At 38.6% G+C, this 22,317-nt stretch overlaps 2 protein-coding genes across 4 annotated transcripts in view; both read right to left on the bottom strand.

Annotated features, from left to right (window-relative positions):
* Positions 1 to 497: 497 nt before the first annotated feature.
* The window catches only part of LOC109029988 (katanin p60 ATPase-containing subunit A-like 1), a 57,714-nt gene continuing 35,894 nt past the window's right edge, over positions 498 to 22,317 (bottom strand). Inside the window, exons 1-7 of one of the 2 annotated variants that reach the window (XM_019040725.2) lie at positions 13,197 to 13,594; positions 9,217 to 9,679; positions 7,552 to 7,673; positions 4,774 to 4,953; positions 3,541 to 3,928; positions 1,555 to 1,681; positions 498 to 800 (exon numbers count right to left, since the gene is read on the bottom strand). In XM_019040725.2, the coding sequence (XP_018896270.2) occupies positions 599 to 800; positions 1,555 to 1,681; positions 3,541 to 3,928; positions 4,774 to 4,953; positions 7,552 to 7,673; positions 9,217 to 9,607 (1,410 nt within the window). In that variant the 5' untranslated portion in view covers positions 9,608 to 9,679; positions 13,197 to 13,594 and the 3' untranslated portion in view covers positions 498 to 598. Of the gene's footprint in view, positions 801 to 1,554; positions 1,682 to 3,540; positions 3,929 to 4,773; positions 4,954 to 7,551; positions 7,674 to 9,216; positions 9,680 to 13,196; positions 13,595 to 22,317 lie in introns of those variants that run through there. The other variant, XM_072295915.1, reaches the window with a different exon arrangement.
* The window catches only part of Kat60 (katanin p60), a 38,425-nt gene continuing 30,741 nt past the window's right edge, over positions 14,634 to 22,317 (bottom strand). For both annotated transcript variants that reach the window (XM_019040956.2, XM_019040955.2), the window contains exons 9-13: positions 21,597 to 21,898; positions 20,854 to 21,106; positions 20,103 to 20,229; positions 19,218 to 19,451; positions 14,634 to 18,612 (exon numbers count right to left, since the gene is read on the bottom strand). In XM_019040956.2, the coding sequence (XP_018896501.2) occupies positions 19,253 to 19,451; positions 20,103 to 20,229; positions 20,854 to 21,106; positions 21,597 to 21,898 (881 nt within the window). In that variant the 3' untranslated portion in view covers positions 14,634 to 18,612; positions 19,218 to 19,252. The remainder of the gene's footprint in view (positions 18,613 to 19,217; positions 19,452 to 20,102; positions 20,230 to 20,853; positions 21,107 to 21,596; positions 21,899 to 22,317) is intronic.

Raw genomic sequence — 22,317 nt, forward strand, 5'->3', positions numbered from 1 at the left:
AGCACCGCGCCGCGCCGCAGCGCGGCGGGCGAAGGTGACTAGCGCGGCACGCGTACCGGCGCCTACAAACCTAACAGGGATACTTCACGCATTGCGCAATGCGCGAAGTATCCCTGTTAGGTTTGTAGGCGCTAGTGCGCGTGTCGCGCTAGCAGCACGCCGCGCCGCCGCCGCGCGCTGCTCCGCTCTGAATGTTTGGCTCTAATATTTAAACTCGCGGAGCCAGCATTTTTCAACTAATAATTTTGAAATGTTTGCACACTCTGCATGGATTATTCTCATTTAAATTGATGGGGAAAACAAATTTATTAAATGAAAATATAATGTGTGTTTCGTGAATATTGAGGTGGCTCCGTGTCAAAATTCCCGCCAACGCTTGAACCAAGTCACTAATTAAAAAATAAAGTATGACAGGAAGTCTGCGACACGACGTCGCAAGCCGAGATACGTGGTCGCGGACTTACACCGTCGATTTGTTGAAAAAATATAAGACGGACTGAGATTCTAAAAGTACTGTAATTTATTTATGTGTTTTCAGAATTTAGCCTTTAACTGTGAGTACATGTAAATTGTAAGTGCACATGATAAATTTGATGTATCAACGAGAGCCGAACTCTTCTATCCACCTCTCATATTGGCTGTTCTCGTGGCTGGACACACTTTTTGAGACGTTCCTGACGGCTTGCTCGAAGTCCTCCGCGGAGATCGGCTTGTCGATCTCCGCCAGATCGATCTCTCTCATCTCGGTTAGGCTCTGCGCCTGCGCCATTCTCCTCCTCATTGCCATGAATGAGGCGTCACTGCCAATGAGATAATTTATCGTTAAAATTTCATCAATTTATTTTAAACATTTACTAATTTATTAATAATTTGTCGGCCTCCTATGGTGTAGTGGTTGTAGCGCTTGCTCTATCTGGGTTCGATTCCCGGCCGGGTGACTCAAGTTTGATGGTCTCGAACAACGGTTACCTGGGGCTGGCTTGATTATGAGCGGAGGGGGATAGGGCTCAGGGGATGGTAAAGCGCATGATTATCCCTTGTGGGATACTTGAAGTGTAAAAAAAAAATAAAAGTTGACTTCTCTAAAACTCCCCAACCCAAAGAAGCACAGGTTGTAATAAAGTGGGATTTTTTTTTTTTTTTTTTTGGTATGTCGCACTAGGTGGTTTTAAAATTTCCAAGGAAACACCCAGATCTGTAGAAACATTTTACTTAACAGCAAATCTGTACAAGATAAATTTGGAAGAAATTTGGAAGAGAATAGAGCAACTAGAAAAGTTTCTAGGCACCAGAAACTAGAAGTCTAGAAACTAGAAAAGGCACTTTTCCTGTGTTGGTTTGCTGATCTGCCACGAAACAAACGAGCACTAGGTAGTGCCGGTTTGGTTCTATTCAGGATGGGCAAACAGAGGAGCCGACTGGCTAAAACTAATCCACCTCTTAATTTGAATTAATAAAGTGGGATTAAGTAACAAACTCAAACTTGGTCCAAATATCCGACTTTGATCCTGTGAGAATTGAGATCCAGAGGAGAAAGGTATTAAGGTTACATACCGACAAACAACGGTTATATCAGCGGCTGAGTATCCTGCCATTGCAGATGCTAGCTCCGGAATTTGGACGGTCGGGTCCACTTTCAATTCCCTCAAATTCAAATGTAACAACGCCTCCCTGGCTCTTGCTGGAATAGAAATGCGGTTATTTTTATAATGCTAATTCAACCAAAGAAGAAAGAGAGTGGATCGTTCGAAGCTTTACAAGGGCGGGGAGGGAGGAAGGGGGGGTAACTATTTCCCTAAAAAAATTTCAAATTCACACCTAAAAAGTGCTGAGATAAAAAAAAATGCTCGAATCCGAACAGGTTTAATGGTGAAAGCAGATATAGTTTCAAATGTGCTATCCTTCTCTTTTTAACAACTGAAAAGTAACTATATGCACGCATAACATGTGGAGTATACGAATACATGCACATTAAAGTTTCAAATCTGATTCATTTCAAATTCACCCCGTTCCTTCTAAACTCGAGTTGAAAAGAAAAAAAATCACTCGCTAAAGGCAAACTTACAGTCTTTCCGCCAATTTCCGAATTTTTTTTTAAAAAACGGAATTGTGTGGTTTCACGTTAGATCTATTCTTTAGATCGTTCCCTAAAAGCTAGTTCTCCGCTACCCTTCATCAAATTTAACCTTAACAAACCTATAGCCCATCCTAACTGATCTAAAATCTACCTTAATCTTATCTGAACTCACTCATCATTGGAGAGAGGGGCGTGGGTTCTCTTCCAAAGAGTCGCTAGAAGTAAACCTACCCCAATCCGCCCTATATTAATTAATCGCATCGAACCTTAACTTAACCCATAACCCATAACTTAAAGTGACTCATTAGAAAGAGGGACATAAATTTCTCTTCTCAAATCAGCTTCAGAAAGTTTACTCCAATCTGCAGGCTGATTATTGAAATTGTTAGACAAAGCGATAGACAAAGAAATCATAGTGAGTCTGGAGCTATCCTATTAGGTGAAACGGTTGGTTCTTACCAGAAATAAGAGACCCTCCACTAGTATCTTGGCCATGGTGGAAGCTTTTACTTACACGACTTCAGCATTTCACTGTTTACTTGGGCACCTACATGGTTGATGTTCAACAACGTGTTGGCAGTTTCGTCCTGCAAACAAGCCGAAAATGGCCGAAGTTTGGGAAACTTGTTTGGCCCATGACGTCACCCGAAGCTCATCATCCACCATGTAGGTAGGTCAACAGCCGAAATTAGGGTGATGTCTGTTGCTCCCTTATAATTTATTGTCCATAAAGAACTGTCGAATCCCCGAGAGTAAAAGCTTCCACCTGTCGCCAAGAGGCCAGTGGGAGGGTCTCTTATCTCTGGTTCCCGCAGACTAAGGGAGAAAATATGGGACTAACTATCGGGTCTCTCTTGGGTTGCCGTTAGTTAGTCTATTGCCCACCTCGTTTGTCCATTGCAACCACCCACTTCCACCACTAGGATTCCTCCATATCTCTTTTGTCTTCTTTGTCTAAAGCTTTGTCTATCAATTTCAATAATCGGCCCGCGGCTAGATATATCTTAATCTTACCTGACCTTACACTGAAAAAAAATTCTCGGCGTTTTTATCAAGGTCTGTTGGTACCTCTACCATCTCACTTTTTTTACCAATTTTTGGTAATTTTACCAAGACAGACTGGTAAGCTTACCTAAAAACCGGTATTTTTACTGTTTTTTTCAGGTTAGAATACCACTTTTATCGGTAATCAATTCCCGGTAACTTTGCCATTTTATCTCGGTAATTCTACCACAGTCGATAAAAAATATTGGCGTTTTTACCAAGGTCCAGTAAAATTACCGAGAAAGTTCAATAATTTTACCGAGATTTCTCGGTAAAATTACCAATTCCATAAATGGTAATTTTACCAAGAAAAAACTGGGATCAAATAGAACCCTGAATTCTTGGTAATTTTACTCTTTTCTTAGTAAATACACCGGATTTTTTTTTCAGTGTATCTGACCTTATCCGACCTAGCTCACCATCAGGAAGAGGGACGTAGATCCGCTTCTCAAGTCGCCTACGGAGGGCCTCGTCGATGTCCCACGGGTGGTTGCTGGCGGCGATGACGACCAGCTGCTTGCGGGCGGAGTCTTTCGGGGCGCCGCCGGTGCCGCTCGGTCCCGGGGTCGCAGGGTTGCTGCTGGGCCCTGCCTGGGGCTGGGCCGGGCTCTCGAAGGGACGGATGCCGGCGGTGTCGGCCAGGGACAAGTCCTGTTGCCCGTCCAAGTCCGAGCAGAGACCGTCCATCTGGACGAGGAGCTCGGCTTTGAGCCGCCGCGAGGCCTCGTTCTCGACCACGTTGTCCCGCTTCGAGCAGATCGAGCAGATCTCGTCGATGAAGATCGTCGATGGCGCGTACGTTCGGGCCTGGATCGGGCACCAAAATTTAACATGTGATATATTTTAAAGACCCTGCACAAAAAAAAAAAAAAAAAAAAAAAAAACTCCGGCCGTGGAGGTCGTATACTTACTCGGCTATGAGATCGATAGAGGATAGACGCTCTGCAGCCCGTGACAAGATATACAATAAAAAACAATTTAAAAAGCGGGTAACAAGGCTAAAACACGAAGAAAACCAAAACTTTCCGGGCGAAAACTTAGCTTTCCTCAGTTGGATAAATATAAAGAAAAATGGTAAAAATCTAAAATAGTACCTGGCTGTACCTCTCAAAGCGCGAGGATCAGCTTTTCATTTCTCGCTTTGAAAGGTAGGTACAGCCAGGTACTATTTTAGATTTTAACCATTTTTCTTTGTATTTATCCAACCGAGGAGGGCTGAGTTTTCAGCCGGTACGTTTTGGTTTTATTTGTGAATTTTTAGCCTTGTTACCCGCTTTTTAAATTGTTCTTTTATTGCATATCTTACGGGCTACATGTCTATGTACCGCCCGCGTTCCGGGCTCAGAGGCCGAAAGTTCTAGGTGTAGCACCCGGAGTAGTCGAAGCTTTGGCTTCAGCACCCGGAACTTTCAGCCTCTGAGACGGGACCCCGGGACGGTAGAAGTAAAATTGTGTGTGTTACAAGGCCGGCTGCCCTTTTGGGCCCTAAGCCCTCCATGAAGCGAACTGTCCATACTCCTAGTTTCAGGAGGCCCTTAGCACGGACTGCGCCTACCGAATACCCCTAAACTCGATACACATGACGATAAAAAAACCTCTCACATTTAACGATGACTTAGAAGTAATGAACGATGACTTAGAAATAAACGAACCAGTTTGAAGAGAACTCTGACGAGTTTTTCGGAATCGCCGAAGTATTTAGCGAGGAGAGAGGCTGCGGTCACGTTGAAGAACGTGGTCTTGCTCTCGGTGGCCACGGCTTTGGCCAGCATGGTTTTCCCGGTCCCAGGTGGGCCCACCATCAACACTCCTTTCCACGGGCGACGAATCCCCTGTCAAGATCAATCATAAAACTCGCCTTGATATATCATAATTCGAAAGCTATACTAGTCCCAAATGTCGCTATCAGTTTGGCTTCCCACTTCAAAATGGACTGATTTTTGAAAATCGGCAGGACTTTTCCCTCTAATCTCAAAACTCGTAGTCTGCCTATCCAAAGCTACGGCGCACAGTGGATCGAGTCAATAAGAGAGGTCGGACAAAATTTGGAAACTTTAAACGCTCATAACTCTGTTTATACGAAACTTTGAGATTTTAAAAGTGGTTCCATTGGTTTCTTCGTGAAATTTTCTTCCCGAAGCACCCCTTAAAGTATAAAATGCGACGAATTTAACATCAAAATTTACAGTTTAAGTCAAAAATTTCATGTTCGACCTCTCTGATTGACTCGATCCTTTGTGCGGCGTTCTACCGTTTGTAGTACTGCCGTACTAAGGAAGAACGCCGTATGGGCCTCCAGACGCTGCCATATCTCCTGCAATGGAAAACGAATTTACTGGGTAAATTGGGGATATTTTTCTTCGAATTTTTCAGACAATTTTACTTGTAATTTAATCTTAAATATCTGAAAATTTTAAAGAGAAGGACAGAGCACTTTATTCAAAAATAGATGTTTTAACCAGTGGAATTTGGCAACTCTCGAATGTTTATACGACGCTTTTTCTTAGCACGGCAGAGTGGGGCTCTGAAGGCCCTATCCACTTGACGCCATAACTTCCGCGTGCAAATAGAGAGTGTTCTCTCTATTAAGTCTCAGTGCATCTTATATTTTTCAAACAAATCGACGGCAGTGGCGTGGCGTGCTTTGCGATGTATTGATTGATCTGCCATTTAAACCTATGTAAAAGGATCGATTAACAGGGTGTTCGCAGTGAACACCCTAATAATCGATTCTTTACCATAGCTTCAATCGGGGAAATATCGATTATCGATCATTCACGCCACGCCACTGATCGACGGTGTATAAGTCCGCAACCACGTACCTCGGTTTGCGACGTCACAGACTTCCTGTCATACTTTATTTTTAAAACGAAAAACTATTCAACGGCAATTCTTTAAAACTGCCATGCTTTTCCTTCTCCGTACGACAAAAATCCTGCAAAAACTTCAAAGAATGATGTCAATTTGTTCTCCTTTAAAAAATAACATAGAGGCAGAGATTTTCAGACACCGCGAACGAGAAATGTGATTGCGGACTTACGCCGTCGATGTACAATTCATAGGAAATCTAAATCGTCGCGAGCATAGACACGTGGTTTCGTGGTTTCGCCGTCGATATTCAGCTTTTAAGCACTTAGTGCTTAGTCCACGCCTAATGATTTTAATTCGTCCCTATTTGACTTTTAAATCTACCTCGTACTATTTTCTCCGAATATCGCGTTTCCCACAGCGGCGTGGCGTGAATCGCGATATATCGATTGTCATGCCATATAAACCTCTGGAAAAGGATCGATAAACAGGGTGTTCGCAGCGAACACCTTAATAATCGATTCTTTACCATAGGTTTAAATGGCATAACAATCGATGTATCGCAATTCACGCCACGCCACTGGTTTCCCCAGGAAGCGTGTCCTCATTCTTTCCCGTACGCCTTCCCGCGCCTCTTCGCCGTGTTCCTTGAGCTCTCTTATCGCCGTCCATCTACTCACTTTTTTCCGTTTTTTTTTCCTCTCTTTATTTTATTCGATGGCACCCCCATCTAACCCAGCCCACCCCACTCAACCCCACCCCATCCCACCTCAACCCCACCACCGTTCTCCGTTCAGTCCTATTTTTCACCTCGATTCGTATCATTCTCCAAAAGTTAAAGGTCTCATTTCCAAACTTAAGCGATTCTCTACGAAAAAAATACCTTCCCAAGTACCCAAGTAGCAGTGATCCCGATAAATAGCGATTTTATCGGTCGGTGATCGCGATTAAATCGGTGGTAATGTATCGAGATATTTTCACATTAAAAATTGCGATATATGGCGATCAAACCGCTACACATCGCAACTTTTGGTTCGATAAAATCATGATCAGTTTTCGTCGTTAAAATCGAGATTAAATTGCCACTTATAGCGATTTTTATCTCGAAAATACCGCGATAAACTGTCGGGCGATAGGAGCGCGATTTTCCGATAAAATCGCCAGGATCATCAACATGTGAGCGATTATCCTCGATCTTATCGATAAAATCGCGCTTTTATCGCCCGACAATTTATCGCGATTTTAAAAATCGCGATAGATGGCGACTTAATCTCGATTTTATCGAACCGAAAATTGCTATTTGTAGCGATTTATTCGCCACACATCGCAATTTTCAATGCAATACTATCTCGATGTATTGCCACCGATATAATCGCGATAACCAACCGATAAAATCGCTATTTATCGCGATCACTGCTACCTACTTGGGTTGTTTCAGGTTGCAACAAATGGCTGCACAATGAAAAAATAAAATTCGATCGAGTGAACCGAATTTTTAGTGTATTTTCCGAGGGAAAAATACACTATTTTGGTGCTTCAAATCGATCGAAATTACCGGTTCATCGAACCGAGTGTGCAGTCCATCTTCAGAATACACGATACCTGAGGGGAGATCTGTATACCTTGAAGAAGTCAGGCCTGAGTGTTGGTAAAATGATCGCCTCTTGCAAAGTCCTTTTGGCATCGTCCAAAGCTGCTATGTCCTTCCAGTGAACGTTGGGATTGACTTGAATGATATCTCTGGCTTGAACAAAATCAAAGAGATGAGGATGAAACTACAGATGAATGACCCTAATGACACTTTGATGGTGTTATGTATCAATTTAGGACATTCTTTCGGGGGGCACAATTAATATGAAGGGAAAATATTTTTTTTTTTTTTTTATTTTTATAATTATACATAAAGACTCTGGAGTGGAATCATTTTTCTTACCCGTCGCTCCTTTGATGTAAGGGCGTATCTCTAAATCTACGTAAGCCATGGGCGGATCCAGCAAATTGGCAACATTGTTTTTCTCCATTTAAACCTATGGAAACTTATCGATTTTTCGAGGGACCAGGTGCTCCGACAAGAATCGATTATTTGCCATAGATTTAAATGGAGAGAATGCGGTGTTGCCAGATTGCTAAATCCGCCTCTGACGTAAGCTCCTGGGAGCAAAGAGTCATACGGAGTCAGAGTGTTTACGTGGAAATTGAAATACGCTCTTACGTCAAAAGAGGGACATAGGTATTTGAGCAGTGGCGTGGCGTGCTTTGCGATATAGCGATTGATCTGTCATTTAAACCTATGGAAAAGGATCGATCAACAGGGTGTTCGCAACGAACACCTTTATAATCGATTCTGTACCATAGTTCCAAGTAGGAAAATATCGATAATCGATCGTTCACGCCTCGCCACCAATTTGAGGGGCTTGGAGGACAATAAGGCGCGTAAATGCAGATTTTTTCCCAAGAAAAATGAGATGTTTATGATTTCAACTAAAACTTCTTGAAATTCTGTGACAAATTCTGTACTATAATCCAATTTTCTAGCATCAAACAAAGATTTTAAACTTTGTTTCTGCCCCAATATTCCATATAATTTTGGAACTTCAAACATAAAATATGCTTTAACTTTTAAACGGAACTTCTTAAATATGCGCCTTTCCTTCCGAGTCCCTTATTTTCAGTTCATCATTTGAAAATTTTCAAAAAATTTCACCGGATAAATTCCCCTTCCCCCAAAATGTAAGTGTGGCCCATTTTTTTTATCTGCATTCAGAAGCGGCCAAGGAGCGCGGATAAGGAATGGTTGTCGCATCTCGATTTTGGCTGTCAACTTGAAGCGTTGTGACGTCAGGAGGGTACGGCTTTTGCCGTGCAATTCGAAATGTGCAAGCCAGCCTATGTAAGTACCCAATACCGTGTGACGTCTAGAGAATCCGAAATGCGCCTCAGGATACGGCAGTGATGATATGGACCGCGTTTAACAGAAAGGAACCAAGCCTCATCAGCTATTGCCAAATTTAACTGGGCAAGTCAATTTTTTACGAGAGAACGTTTATGCGGACTCCATGGAAAATTTTAAGGAATTTTTGTCGTACTATGAGGAAAATTCACTGAAATTTGCACGAAAATCCGTCCAACCGTTTTCGTGTAAAAAATTAATTCGTCCAATTTTTGGCAATAGCTGATGTGGCTTGGTTCCTTTCTGTTTAACGCGGTCCATATAATCTCACATCTCATCAAAAAGTGGTCATGTGCCCTCTTGATCATACACACTCCAAAAATGAAATGGTACATACCTAGAGACTTGATCATTTGCGCCTCCTCTAGACTGTTGTTGCCGAGAAAGAACAACGGGGAGAAGAACGGCCGGGTCGTGGGTGGTGGTGTGATCTTCTTCACTTTGTCTTTGGCCTTCTCCTTCCCTTTATTCTTGTCCTTCCTCTTGATTTTGCCCTTAGCATTCTTCTTGCTAGATGAAGCTCCAGAAAGGTGGGTGCTCTTCGTAGACTTCGAGCCGGCGGCCTTACCCGGCTGAGTGCCCCCTTTTTTGGCACCACCGGTACCACCCCCTCGGCCTGTACCTCCACCGGTACCACCCCCGCGACCTGTGCCTCCGCCGGTACCACCAGCTAGTAGATGCCCGAATGTCGTTGTCCCGGCTGATAGCTCCATCTCCCGTCGAGGCATTTACGAGGTTCACTTCGGCGATCTTCTCGCCTCCTCACTACACTTCAAAACCGTACACATTAGCGCCGTTTTCTAGAAAATAAGAGAACACATGTCAATGACTTGCTTCGAAAACTACCTAACCCTTAAACACTCGAGGTTTTTGGTACGCGAAGTCCCACGTGGGTCAAATTATTATGATTCTTATTTATAAATACGTTGATTTTGATAGGTTTAAAGTATTAACTATGTTTCAAGATATATGTTTATATATCAACGGCGTAAGTCCGCAATCACATATCTCGTTTGCGATGTCTAAAAATCTCCTCCTCCATCTTATTTTTTAAGGAGAGGACACTTTAATCAGGGGAGACGGAAGGGGGGCTTTCCCCAGAAAATTTTCGAAATTTTAAAGCATCTTATATGCAGTTTGAGTTGATTTGTCATAGATAATTACCAAATGGATCACTTTTAGCAGAGAAGAACCAACCCACATCAGCTAATTCCAAATCTAACTGGCCTATTTAATTTTTTCCAAGAGAGCGTTCATTCGGTTTCCTTTTGAGCTCCGTGCTATGCAGACAATTCGCTGAAATTTGCACAAAAATCCGCAGAACCGTTTTCATGTAAAAAATTAAATCGCTCGATTTTTGGCATGATTGATGTGGCTTGGTTCCTTTCTCCTTAACATGGTCCAAATATCCCTTATTTTAGATTTTTGCCCTAATATATCGACGGTGTAAGTCGGCAATCACATATCTCGTTTGCGGTGTCTAAGAATCTCCGCTTCCATGTTATTTTCTTAAAGAAGAACAAATTGACATCACTCTTTGAAGTTTTTGCAGAATTTTCTTCGCACAGAGAAGAAAAATCACGGCAGTTTTAATGGATTGCCGTTGAGTAGTTTTTCGTTTAAAAAATAAAGTATGACTAGAAGTCTACAAACCGAGTTATGTGATTGCCGACTTACACCGTCGATATATCTATGTTCAATATATGACCAGAGACTTTGTAAATAACGAGACCCGCGGATTGTATCGGACCGATTTACACAAGCTTTAGATGTGGGTCTGCAAATCCACTCTAAAAAAGAATTGCAAATGAACCTGAAAAAAAAAGAAAGAATCGAGTACCAACACAGCCGAAGACAGGAGAGACCTATTCGGGCCTCTTTTTTAACTTTTCTCCTAAATTTGAGCGACACCTTATTGGCGGTAATCCAGGATTCTGCGAAAGGTCTAAGAAAATATACGAGCTGCTTGCGCGCATAGAAACCTCAGTATCTGCTACAGAAATGCGCAAATTTGAAATGAAGTTAATTTAAAATAGAAGTTAGGCAAAACAAGAGACAGTTGGAAAATAAACGCATTTTTATGTTAACGCTAGTTTAGTTAGTTTGTTTACAAGTCATCGATATTTTACCCTCTGATGATAAATGAAGTGAAAAGATTGAATAATGGTCATGGGTAAAAAGAACTTTCCTAACTTTTCTCGGAAAAAATATTTAACAGGGAGAAACGAGGCAACGTTGTAATGCTCGTGCGGTTATCAAAACAGAGCATGGGCCTTTAAAAAGCTCTACCTATTATTCGATGCCACGATTATTCTAACACGAGTTCGAATAATTTCGCGAAACACAGTGCGGCCAGCGCGGTGTTAAGCGTAAATTAGCGCCTGCAGGACTGAAGGAATACTTCGCGCATTGCGCCAAGCAGTGCGGTCGGCGCCAGGCCCATATTAGCGCCTACAGGACTGCATGAATACTTCTCGCATTGCGCCAAACGCAGCGCAGTCGCCAGTCGGTCATTTTGCGTGAAACGCATATTGACGCCTACAAGAATCAAAACTTAATGAATGCTGTAGGACTGCGTGTCACCATCATTAACTATCTACTCCAGTTTTTATCTTAACTAAAGGGAAAACATGTATCCTCGTTGTAACGATTCAAAGACTCGGATACCTAGTATTCAATTTATTTTGGTATATTAAAAGAAAATAGAACAAACGAAAACATCGCGTCGAAATTTTCAATACATTTATTTGAGATAATTTAAGTAGGTAGGTAAATTCGCGAAAACTTTTCAGAAAAACTAGGTGTAGATTTTAAAAAATAAAACATAAAAGTTGTGCATAGCATTGCAATCAGAGAAAAGTATACGCTTTCTTTCGGCTGCATCCTTTGGGTTTTGATTCCACTCATCTTCTCAAAAACTTGAACATGGTTGTTCTACGATTTTTTACGTGTAGTTTTTTTCAGTGGTTGGCGGCCGCGTAACGGCCACAGCGCGATGTAGTTATCTACCATAAACTACCAAGGTTGCCAGATTGACGCTTCCTCGTTAATACTGAATATTCGCGCAGACATGTGAGTTTTCAGTATCAGAAAAATTCGCGCAATCCTACATGCATCTCCAAAAAGGTAAAACAGCAGGGGGCATTTACGCAATCCTATCGCAGCCCACATTGGTAGCATAGAGCAGAGTATTGCGATTTCTCGCCTCGCACCATTGCGCCTTCAATTTTGCAGATGCAGCACGGACACCCATCAAGCACGAATAGTCGTATCTCTGCGCCGTCGTCAACGCGCATCCTTATTTCCCTTGCTCTGTTTCCATATTGTGTTGGTTTCGTTTGTCTCATATTTGTATAGTGCTGCTTCAAGGGCTACGTGAACAGCAAAGCCGGAGATAGGAAAAGAGGAATTCCGCCTCGTCTTGTGACTTTTCTCCCGACTCTCACTAGCAGCATAAAACGGAGCATTGAGAGTTCATGCCTCATGACTTAAGCCATCACGTCCTAAATTTTCCTTCTGCATTATGGACATCCATCTAGCACGAATAGTTGCATCGCGCTCACACGTCTCTCATTATTTTGAAATTTGAAATGAGGTTAAGTTTGCTCAAAATGATATGCTCCAAATCAATAGTCATTTTGAAAAATTTCTGCCGCGAAACTTAAATTTTCTAGCATTGAAGTTGACTCCGACGCTGTGTTCTACTTTCCCCTTCAAATTTTAGGAGCCACATTGGCTGGAAAGCACAATTTGTAGGAGCCATCTACTAGTTTTTGGGAGCCAAATTAAAGTTTTGCATACGGGCCATCCGGCCATGGCGATGCTGCGAACGGTGCGCATAGAGAGAGCGCTTCATCGCTTCATCGCTACCGCTGCTTCCCGATTGCAAGTTTAATCTGTCAAATTTTTTAGGCGCTACGATGGCCCAGCCCCTCGAATTTTTAGGCGCTAAGGCCCGATTTTAAGGCGCATTTGGCGCATGGCGCCCGGGAAGGCAGAACACTGCTCCGACGCTTCTCGGGACTTAAGTACGTCAGTACATACTTTCTGGACCTCCGTTCATCACTACCTACCACACGTGCGAGCACCTTTCTCAACTATTTATTTAAATGAATTTTTCGCAAATTTTCTCGGTAAATTTTGTTACTATTCTTTATTTCCTATCTGTCAAAGCGGCAAGTCTTCGGCGCTCTCAGGGGCGTATCTGCCAACGGCAGATTGGCCTTATATGGTCAGTCCGAGTCTGGAAGAATTATACCATGGAAACATTCTTTTCTTAAGATAACGTCACTGGTGTAAAATTTAGTATGTACTCACATGTTGCGTTTTAACAAGAATTTGCTGCTAATTTCACACCACAAAATCACCTCGACTACTTATCGTAAGCAGCACCATAAATGGAGAAATTAACAGGGGAGCATTTATCACTAAGGAAGGGGAACTTTGAAAATTATCAAAAGCTTAAACCCTTTGCGCTCAAAAAGAATAAGTCATAACGATTCTATTGGGGTTAGGGTAATCTAAAAGGTGAATTTCTTAATTTCTTGATTAGTTATGCTCTTTTCCGGAGCATTTAAAAGGAATAAACTCTCAGCATACTTCATCACATGTGAAAAATAAAGTTTCTCCAGAAGTTTTACATGCTAAAACAGTAAATAATGACACTTCCTAACCCTAACATATCTTTCTTTCTTTTATTTTTTTATTTTTTTGTGTCTGTAGATTGTTGTTATTTCACCCAATGATAAAAAAAAAAAAAAAAAAAAAAAAAAAAAAAAAAAATTTGCCATGAATAAAAAGAACTCAATTACTGCAGGTTAGGTATACTTAGTCATGGCTGAGTAATCATATGTTTCTGAGGGGTTTGCTTGAATTTCTGTTGACAATGCAGTCCAGATGACAACCTTGAATAAAAGGAAGATACCTACTATTACATATGTGAGTAAAATAGATATATATGTATTTCACTTAAGACTATTCAATCCTGAGTCAACTTTTTTTATTAATTTTTAATTCGTTTTTTTTTTTTCGGGGGGAGAGAAGGGGACATCTTTGCTATCCTATGAGCACAAGGTTGATACACAGAGTCATAAATGAATGATTATAAAACAAAAACTGCTTGTCTTCATTCACGACACTGCAGATTTTTGCCACATTTTGCATCTTCAAATGATGACTGGTCATCTTTCTTAAATAAAGTCCATGTCATTTTTCTTTCCCTTTCCTAAAATTTTCAGAAAATATCCAAAATATTTCAAGGTTGTGCTTTTTTCCCCAGAATATTACAGGAAAAAGATATTGGTGTGCAGATTTTGTAGCACTGAGATTGTGGCGTAGTGTGCAAGAAGGATGCATTCCTCAGTTGCAGTATTTTAGAATTCCTGCCGCTAATTTATGTACTGGAGGAGAAAATATTGGATTTTTCCGAATTTTCGGTTGAGAATATTGTAAAATTTGAAAGAATATTTAATTAAAGTATCAACAAAATTTACGCATTTGCTTTCTTTATAATGTAAACAAATGTTATGAAAAAAAGAAAAAAAATGTTAGCGGAGATCCTATGACACCACAACCAAGAAGTACCCTTCCTGTTTCAAGGACAGGATTCAAGTAAAATACTAGCAGAAAGAAATTTAAAAACTGAAAAATTGGACATATATGTCAACACAAAAATAAGTTGAAGACTTCGAAATAGCAGAAATAGTTAGGTCTTGTACGGTTTATTGTATTCTTCAAAAAAAACTTAACACAAGGTAAACAAAAGATAATAAAATTTATTAATTTTACACAGTAATTGGACCATGAAAGAATACTATCTGCTAAGAACTCCATATTTTGATAGTATTTTTTCATATAGCGCTGTCCGACTAACCTTTCAAGGTACAAAATTAAAGGTAAGTTAAAATAAAGGCATTTTCAAAAGACTTAAAAACTACATTAATTTATTTGATTATACAAAAAAACTTGTTAATCAGATTAGACAATACCACATGAGATCTGGAAAGTTTTACTTACTAGTTCGAGTGAAACCGACATTCATTTTGCTAGGAATATGATTTGATGCACATTAAAAATCTTTCTACATACCAATACTTGATTTGATACATTTTCCTTATTCAGGACTAAGCACTTTAATGACCCACTTTCATACTTTTGATGTGCACTACGAGTACTAAAAGCTTTAAAAAATATGAAAAAACAATTGAATTCAGTGAATATATTTTAACTGCACAGATATAAGTTAGAAAATAAACTTTTAAGATTACAGTATCTTGAATTTGCTGCTTGTTTTAAAGAGAGAAAGAGACAAGTTCAGTAAATGCGAGGATCATGGGGTTCCTTTCAGTCAAATAGTAATAGTGGTGCTGCCTTGCAATTATGAGCGGAACCACCTTAACAGAGAGGAATAATTACATTATATCCAGAAATGGCATCATCAGACTAAAAGCATATCTATGGAAGTTTTAAAATTATGGCAGCATTGCTGTCATAAAACAAGCACAAAATTTGAATTTTCGCAATTCCATTCCATATGCGCATTTGGAGAAACTATGTTACATAGTTTGATTTTCAAAATGCCATTGAACACTAATAACATTGACAAAAAAATTGTCACCAAAAGATGAAGAGAAGAGTTTGTTAAGTGATGTTGATCCCCCAAAACTTCCAAGAGATTGATACATCAAACATCTATCTCACTATGTTTGTTGCAGAAAATCCAGACATGCAAACCTTTCTGCAGCCAATACTCTTAGGTTATCTGAAAAAGCTCCAAAAGCTATGAGATTAAGATGTCCTCAATTCTGTAATAGTCGCATATCAAAGTAATTAGAGTGAACTCGATCTATTCATTTCCTGGGTACTCCCAACTGTGGCAACCCTGACTTACAAAAGATCCCCAGTGATCTTATTCCATAATTATGACTGACAAAATTTCAGTCATTCCATTAATTTCTAGTCATGATGGCCATCAAGGCAGTCAATGCTATAAAACTTGCATTCTTTGGTTTGTCGAGGGGGGAAAGGAAAGGTTGGCAGCAGGAGAAACTATTATCTATAGCAGCCCTTATGCTACTGCAGTTCAGGATTAATTACAATAATTCTTTCTCAAACTCACCAATTAGTTCACATGTTAAAAATATAAGTGATGTTGACGAACCCCCTGACAATCCTCCAACAATCAATTCAAGCCTCCACTGACTGAAAGAAGTAAATAACTTTCTTACGATCTTGAAAAACAGACGCTTAAAGGTTAAAAATAGAATTGAATTCTTTGGTTCATTGAAAGTTAAAACTGATGTTGCAGAGGTGCAAACTTCATTTTTATGTCAATTTCATGATAAAGTTTACTTCAAGATAAGCTTTCTTCAAAACTATCAATAATTTGAGTATTTAAAGAATATTATTCGCTTCCTTCATTTACTGGAGGCTTCAATTATACAGTCCTTGAGATGGATTAAAAATGTAAATTTTCACAATATTAGGAATAATTCCAAGACAGAAAAGGATGCGACTAGGAGTTTCATTTTCTCTAAAACTTTTACAATTCAACAAAGTCACAATGGGAAAAGCTTATGCCAATACTCAAATTTTGATTCTTACTTCAGATTAACTCAAAATACATTATGTCTCGAATGCATAGAATATACTATGATTATTTGAAACCAAAAAGAAAGAGAAAAAAAAGGTGTGAGTTTAACAGTAATATCAGAAATAACCATAAACTATGATGGAATTGCTTTAATGTGTGCTGTGGAAATGTATTGACTGAGAGCTTTAAACTATCTTATTAGCAACAACAAAACAATGAAGGGGTGTTTTCCCATCTGTCCCTATCTTTTTTTACAAGTACAAATGCTATAGGAAACTGCAGAGAGGAGAAAATTAAGAACTTTAGAAGATTTCACAAAATAGACTGCAGAAAAAATTGTACATACGAATGTATTATCTCGGTGAATATGAGTGGCTGGTCCAGAGACAAGAAAACTGGGAAGGGGTCTCATCTTGGATTTCTATTGCTTCTCTTTTGGTCAAAAAATTTATCTCCCTTTATTTTTAAGTTACAACATTTAGAAGCTAAAATATCTCAGAAACCCTAACATGAACTAAGAAGCAAATAAGGTAATTTATAAATCTCCAATTTTCCATTTTCACCTTCATTTCATAGAAATTGGACTAGATTTTTGAGGAATGGGGAGAAAATTTGAATAAGTTATCTTTAACACCTGATTGCCTAAAATTATTCAGAATTGTTACAGCTTTCAGCAGTAATCTACAAATGTCTCCATTTTTCTAAAATTTCTTGCCTTTCACAATCATTGGAATCAGTCTTTCACAAAATAATAAATAATCGTATGGCATTTACAATCACTTTACCATCAACTTGAATTAATTGGGGGGAAAAGACAAAAATATCTTCAGGACACATTGCAACTGATATGACTGAAGAACAATATTGCTTTTGGACAGACAAGTAAACATTCCTGAGATAGCGACTGGAAGCTGTTTAATATCATTCACTACAATGTTAGCTGATTTCTGTCAAAATGTGGAATAAAACAATGCCTTCAAATAGCAATTTAAGAACCATTATCAACAAAGAGAGAGAGAAAAAAAACAAATATACGTAAACATGTTATTTAGATAGAAACAACTATCACTTGCCAGTATTATGAGTTTTCTTTAAATTTTGCAGTAACAATGATTTTTTTTTTCCTTAATTTTATTTTAGAGTCTGCAAGTGTGCTTCAAAACAGATTTCGGAAAAAACACATCGACTTGATCAATAAGTCATGTTCATGTCATCTAACATCAAGCAACAAAAACATAGGACAGTAAAAATTAGCACGGTAATTGTTTGCATCCTTGACACTAAATTTGATTATTGTCACAACTTGAGCACTAAAATTAAGCTTTGACAAGATCACAATATTTAGGATATAGAATGAGTTGTCAAGAATATATAAACTTGAAACATTTTAGGTTTAAGAATTTTACTGATCGACGAAGAAAATACTTTGAAGTATTTAGGAATTCCAGTAATAAAATCCATTATTTGATTAAAAAAAAAATATGGGATAAATAAATTTAGATGGAATGGAAGTATAGATTAGTGATTCAAAACTATTGTGAAACATTTTAAGCAGTCCATATCAGAAGCATTTTACTTCAGGTGCAACTTAATTAAAAAAAAAAAAAAAACATTACACTGAAAGCTGTATGACGATTGTATACCATTGACAGGCTTTAAATTTTGAAGACTACTAGGGAAAAAAGTACGGAAAAATGATATTAAAATGTGAAACAACAAACAAATTGAGAATAAGTGATGAGAGGAGTTTTGCTACGGAATAGAGACTGAGAATTATTACAGTCAAACGATGATTGAACTTCAATATATGACCGCTTACTGCAGAGAAATAAAATCATTTTCAGCATGATCACAGATTAATTGGATTGATAGAATGTAACACCCAAATTTGATTAAATTAAGTCAGGCTGTACCGACTGAGAGACAGCCAGTGGGTTAAAGACAATAAAATTAAATAAGAGCAGCCATTAAAATTTGACCGCCGGAAAGGAAGAAATAAATTAAAATATAAAAAGGAAAGAGGAGAAACAGTTCGCAATTTGAAACATTGAGAAAATTATAGAAAATTTGAGCACGTTCAAAAAAAACGAAATCATTAAAGAATATTTGTTGCAGGAATCAAATGAAGAAAGTTTCAGGAATCTGAAACAAAAAAAAAACACTATTTGGTATACTTTACTAAAAAAAAGTGATCATACATTAAACTTAGAAGTGTAATTCGGTAGCGGTCAGTGAAATCGACCCAAATGACATTCCCTACTGTTAAAGTCCATTGGATAGTTTATTTCTTTATAGGAAGTCAATTCGAATCATGGCAAGGATAATCGTCTCTGAATTTTTTTCGAGCTGTACTCTCCCTTTCCGGTAGGCGAGTACAACAAATAAGGCAGTTTCTAAGGCCACTAGCTTTACTTGCTGTTGCTGATTGGCTACACTCATCCTGAAGATTGCAGCATCAACTCAAGTGTCAGCTTTAGATTGGCTGAATTTTATTTAGCTTTTCTTCTTCTTAGAGATGATTGGCTGAACTTTTTTATGAACTTTGTGGAATTTTTAAAAAATTTTACACAAGAAAGACTATGCTGCAACCCTGCAAAAATTCTTTACCACAGTCCTATTTTCATTATATGCAATGCATTCTGCAAGAAATCTTAATGAGATGATAGGTCTTGTAGTACTTTAATTCTTATGTTTTCTTATAGATCTGTAAGAGACAACAATCTAGCAGAAAGAAAAAATAAACTTACCACAGTGAAGAGGGTATAATAACACCTCTCCTTTATCATGTCGAGCCAAATTCGCTCATCCACTTTTCATATTTGTCTAGGTCTTCTTTCGAAACACTTTTGTTACATTTTGATATGGCTTCTATGAAATCTTGCATTGTGACAGGAAGATCTAATTCTTCTCTTGGAAGCTGCCGAATTTGATCTGGCTTCAAACCTGCTATTTTCCTTCGCATCGACATCATTGATGCATCCCTGAAACATTTTTCTTTGCATTAGTCTTTGCCAAAATCTTCAACTTGAAAAGAGACTTGTAGCAGGAGATCATCCTAATTTTTCACCAGCTAATGACGCAAACTAAAATATATTTTGTAGAAGATTCAACTATTAAAATAATTCCGGAGGATAAACTCCCAAAACCAGCAAATGAAAAAAGTGAGACGAGTTTGGAGTTGTTAAAAGACTTAACGTGCATCAATAAGACTGATATTTTATTTACATACATCCAATTTTGAAAATGAAGAGAATTAATTGAGGCCTCTGCCAAGATTTTGATTATTCTATTTTTCTGGCAGATAAGTACAAAATTTGAAATTAATATTTATTTGCTGTAATAGACATGGCTTTTCTGAGGCAATGAAAAAAAAAAGGCGCAGTCAAAGGGTCTAGAGAGTGTGGTAACCACATTGTGATGATTTAACTGTAAACTGAAAAACAAGCCTTCGACGAAAAATTAGCAAAATCTTAAATAACACTGAGTATTAATCTCTCATTGTTTTTATCTAAAGTATAAACATTTTTAAGGGAACCTAAAATATCCACAGAGGGAAGTATGAATATTTTACCACCAGGAAATTATCAACCCTCTTTAAAATATCTTCTAGGTATGAACAAATTGAAATGTACCTGCAAACATTTGTGATGTCAGCTCCTGAGTATCCTCTCAGCCGAATCGCAATTTCTTTTAAGTTAACAGTATCCTCTAATTTCACTTCTCTAAGGTTGATCCTCAGCAAAGCCTCACGACCAGTGCCTGAAAATAGAATCAGATGTCTTTATAATACTCTTAATTTCATTTGAAACCTCAAAATCTATAGACAAAAGGTTTGATTAAAGACAAAACAAAAAGGAGGGATAATAATAGACTAAACATCAACATATTTATCATTTTGCTGTTACTGTTTTTGGTCAAAAATGCAAGATGAGTGATCAGATGACGTGCTTGATATAGAGGTGCACATTTTTATAAGGTTCATTCCGTATTTTTTAGATAATTTTATACATAACTATGCTAACATTGCCAGTTGGCGTAATGAAGGTCTGAAGAAGCAATGTCTTGAAGCTTGCCAACAACAACTCTAATTATTAGCTTCCTTATTCTTGACAACTGTGACTTCGCTTTTACCTCACTGATCCTTGACAAATGTCTCAGGACTCTAACTTCCATGGATTTTTCAAATTTTCTATTACCTCACCAACAGAAAAAAGGGAAACCCTAACTGACTTGAGCAGGAGCCAGTCTTGTGAAATGCAGCGGCAGTTATCAAAAATAGGATACTTCACTTGATAATATTCTTTGTGCATGTGCTGCATTGTGATGTTAACCCTGTATTTATACAATGAGAGGATTTTGAAGAATATGCTTTGAAACACTTACTATTTGGTAACGGAATATAAATCCTCTTTTCTAACCGCCGTCTTAATGCTTCATCGATATCCCATGGGAAATTGGTTGCAGCTAACACCATGACCACTTTTCCTGGATCCTCTGAGGAACTTAGCCCATCCATCTGCACCAGCAATTCGGATTTGACACGCCTACTTGCTTCATGCTCAGACTCAGAACCTCTTCTCGAACACAATGAGTCTATTTCATCTATAAATATGGTGGAAGGTGCATAAAATCGTGCCTGAAACAGAAAAAAATAGCATTTAAAAGGAATTTAAAATTTAAATTAAGTTAGCTTTTAAGAAAAATGAAACCTGATTAACAAGTGAAAAGAGGACAATTCACATAGGTGAAAATGTTAGTTCCATCAAGAGTCAAGTGCTCTTTTATGTTTATTTCTATATACGCTGCAATGCTGATTAATTTATGGTTCCTAATATCTAAATGATCCAGTGATAAAAACAAAAAGGAAGGAGTTAAAAGCCCTTAAAATACTAATCGTTTTTAGGAGAAAGTTTTATGGTAAAAACAAAACAAAAAAAGTCACATTTGAGCCAATGAAATTGGATTTACAGTAAGACCTTGATTTATCGGATTTCACGGGACCGGAGGCCGAATCCGTTAAATTGCAGAATCCTCTAAATCGCGATCCGATAATTCGAGGTCTTACTGTATTTCGTTTGAGCCTAAAATATCTGACATACACCTAAAAGAGAAAGAAAAAAACTTACCATTTCAAAAAGAAGCCTGACAAGTTTTTCTGACTCTCCGCGGTACTTGGACGTAAGCGTAGATGAAGAAACATTGAAAAATGTTGTACCGCACTCAGTAGCCACAGCTTTTGCTAACATAGTTTTACCAGTTCCTGGTGGTCCGACCATAAGCACTCCCTTCCAAGGTCGCCTGATGCCTTTAAAGAAATCTGGCATCCACATAGGAAGGACCACAGCCTCTTCTAATAGTCTCTTGGCTTCATTCAAATCTGCTATGTCGTCCCAACGAATGTTCGGATTCTGTTGCACTATATCACGCTCTGCAACAAAATATAAATGGGCTATGAGAAAACTGTCGCAATTGAATGTTGGCTGTTCCTATAGTTGTTGAAACTGCTGGAGCTCACATTCCCTTAGGAAAATAATGTGAACACATCAAGCTGGAAAATTTAGGGATGAATAAAATCTACTTCCATGTATTCTGGTATTCTGAGTAAAGCCTTCGAGATTTTTCCATGCTAAACTTTGACAAAGATTTGAGAAAATTCTCTGGATTTTGAATCAAGACTGAGGCTTCTTTTTTGCTTGCTTTTTCAAACGTCTTGTGTGTTCCTGTTTTTTCAATAACCCAGCAAGGTATTATAAAGCTATCTCCATTTTATCAAATGATGGCTGATTAAACCATAAATGTATCTCTTGATATGGTTCACCGCTTTCAACTTTCTGTTAGATTCAGTTA

The sequence above is a fragment of the Bemisia tabaci genome, chromosome 2 (assembly GCF_918797505.1).
Source record: "Bemisia tabaci chromosome 2, PGI_BMITA_v3".
Lineage (NCBI taxonomy): Eukaryota > Metazoa > Arthropoda > Insecta > Hemiptera > Aleyrodidae > Bemisia > Bemisia tabaci.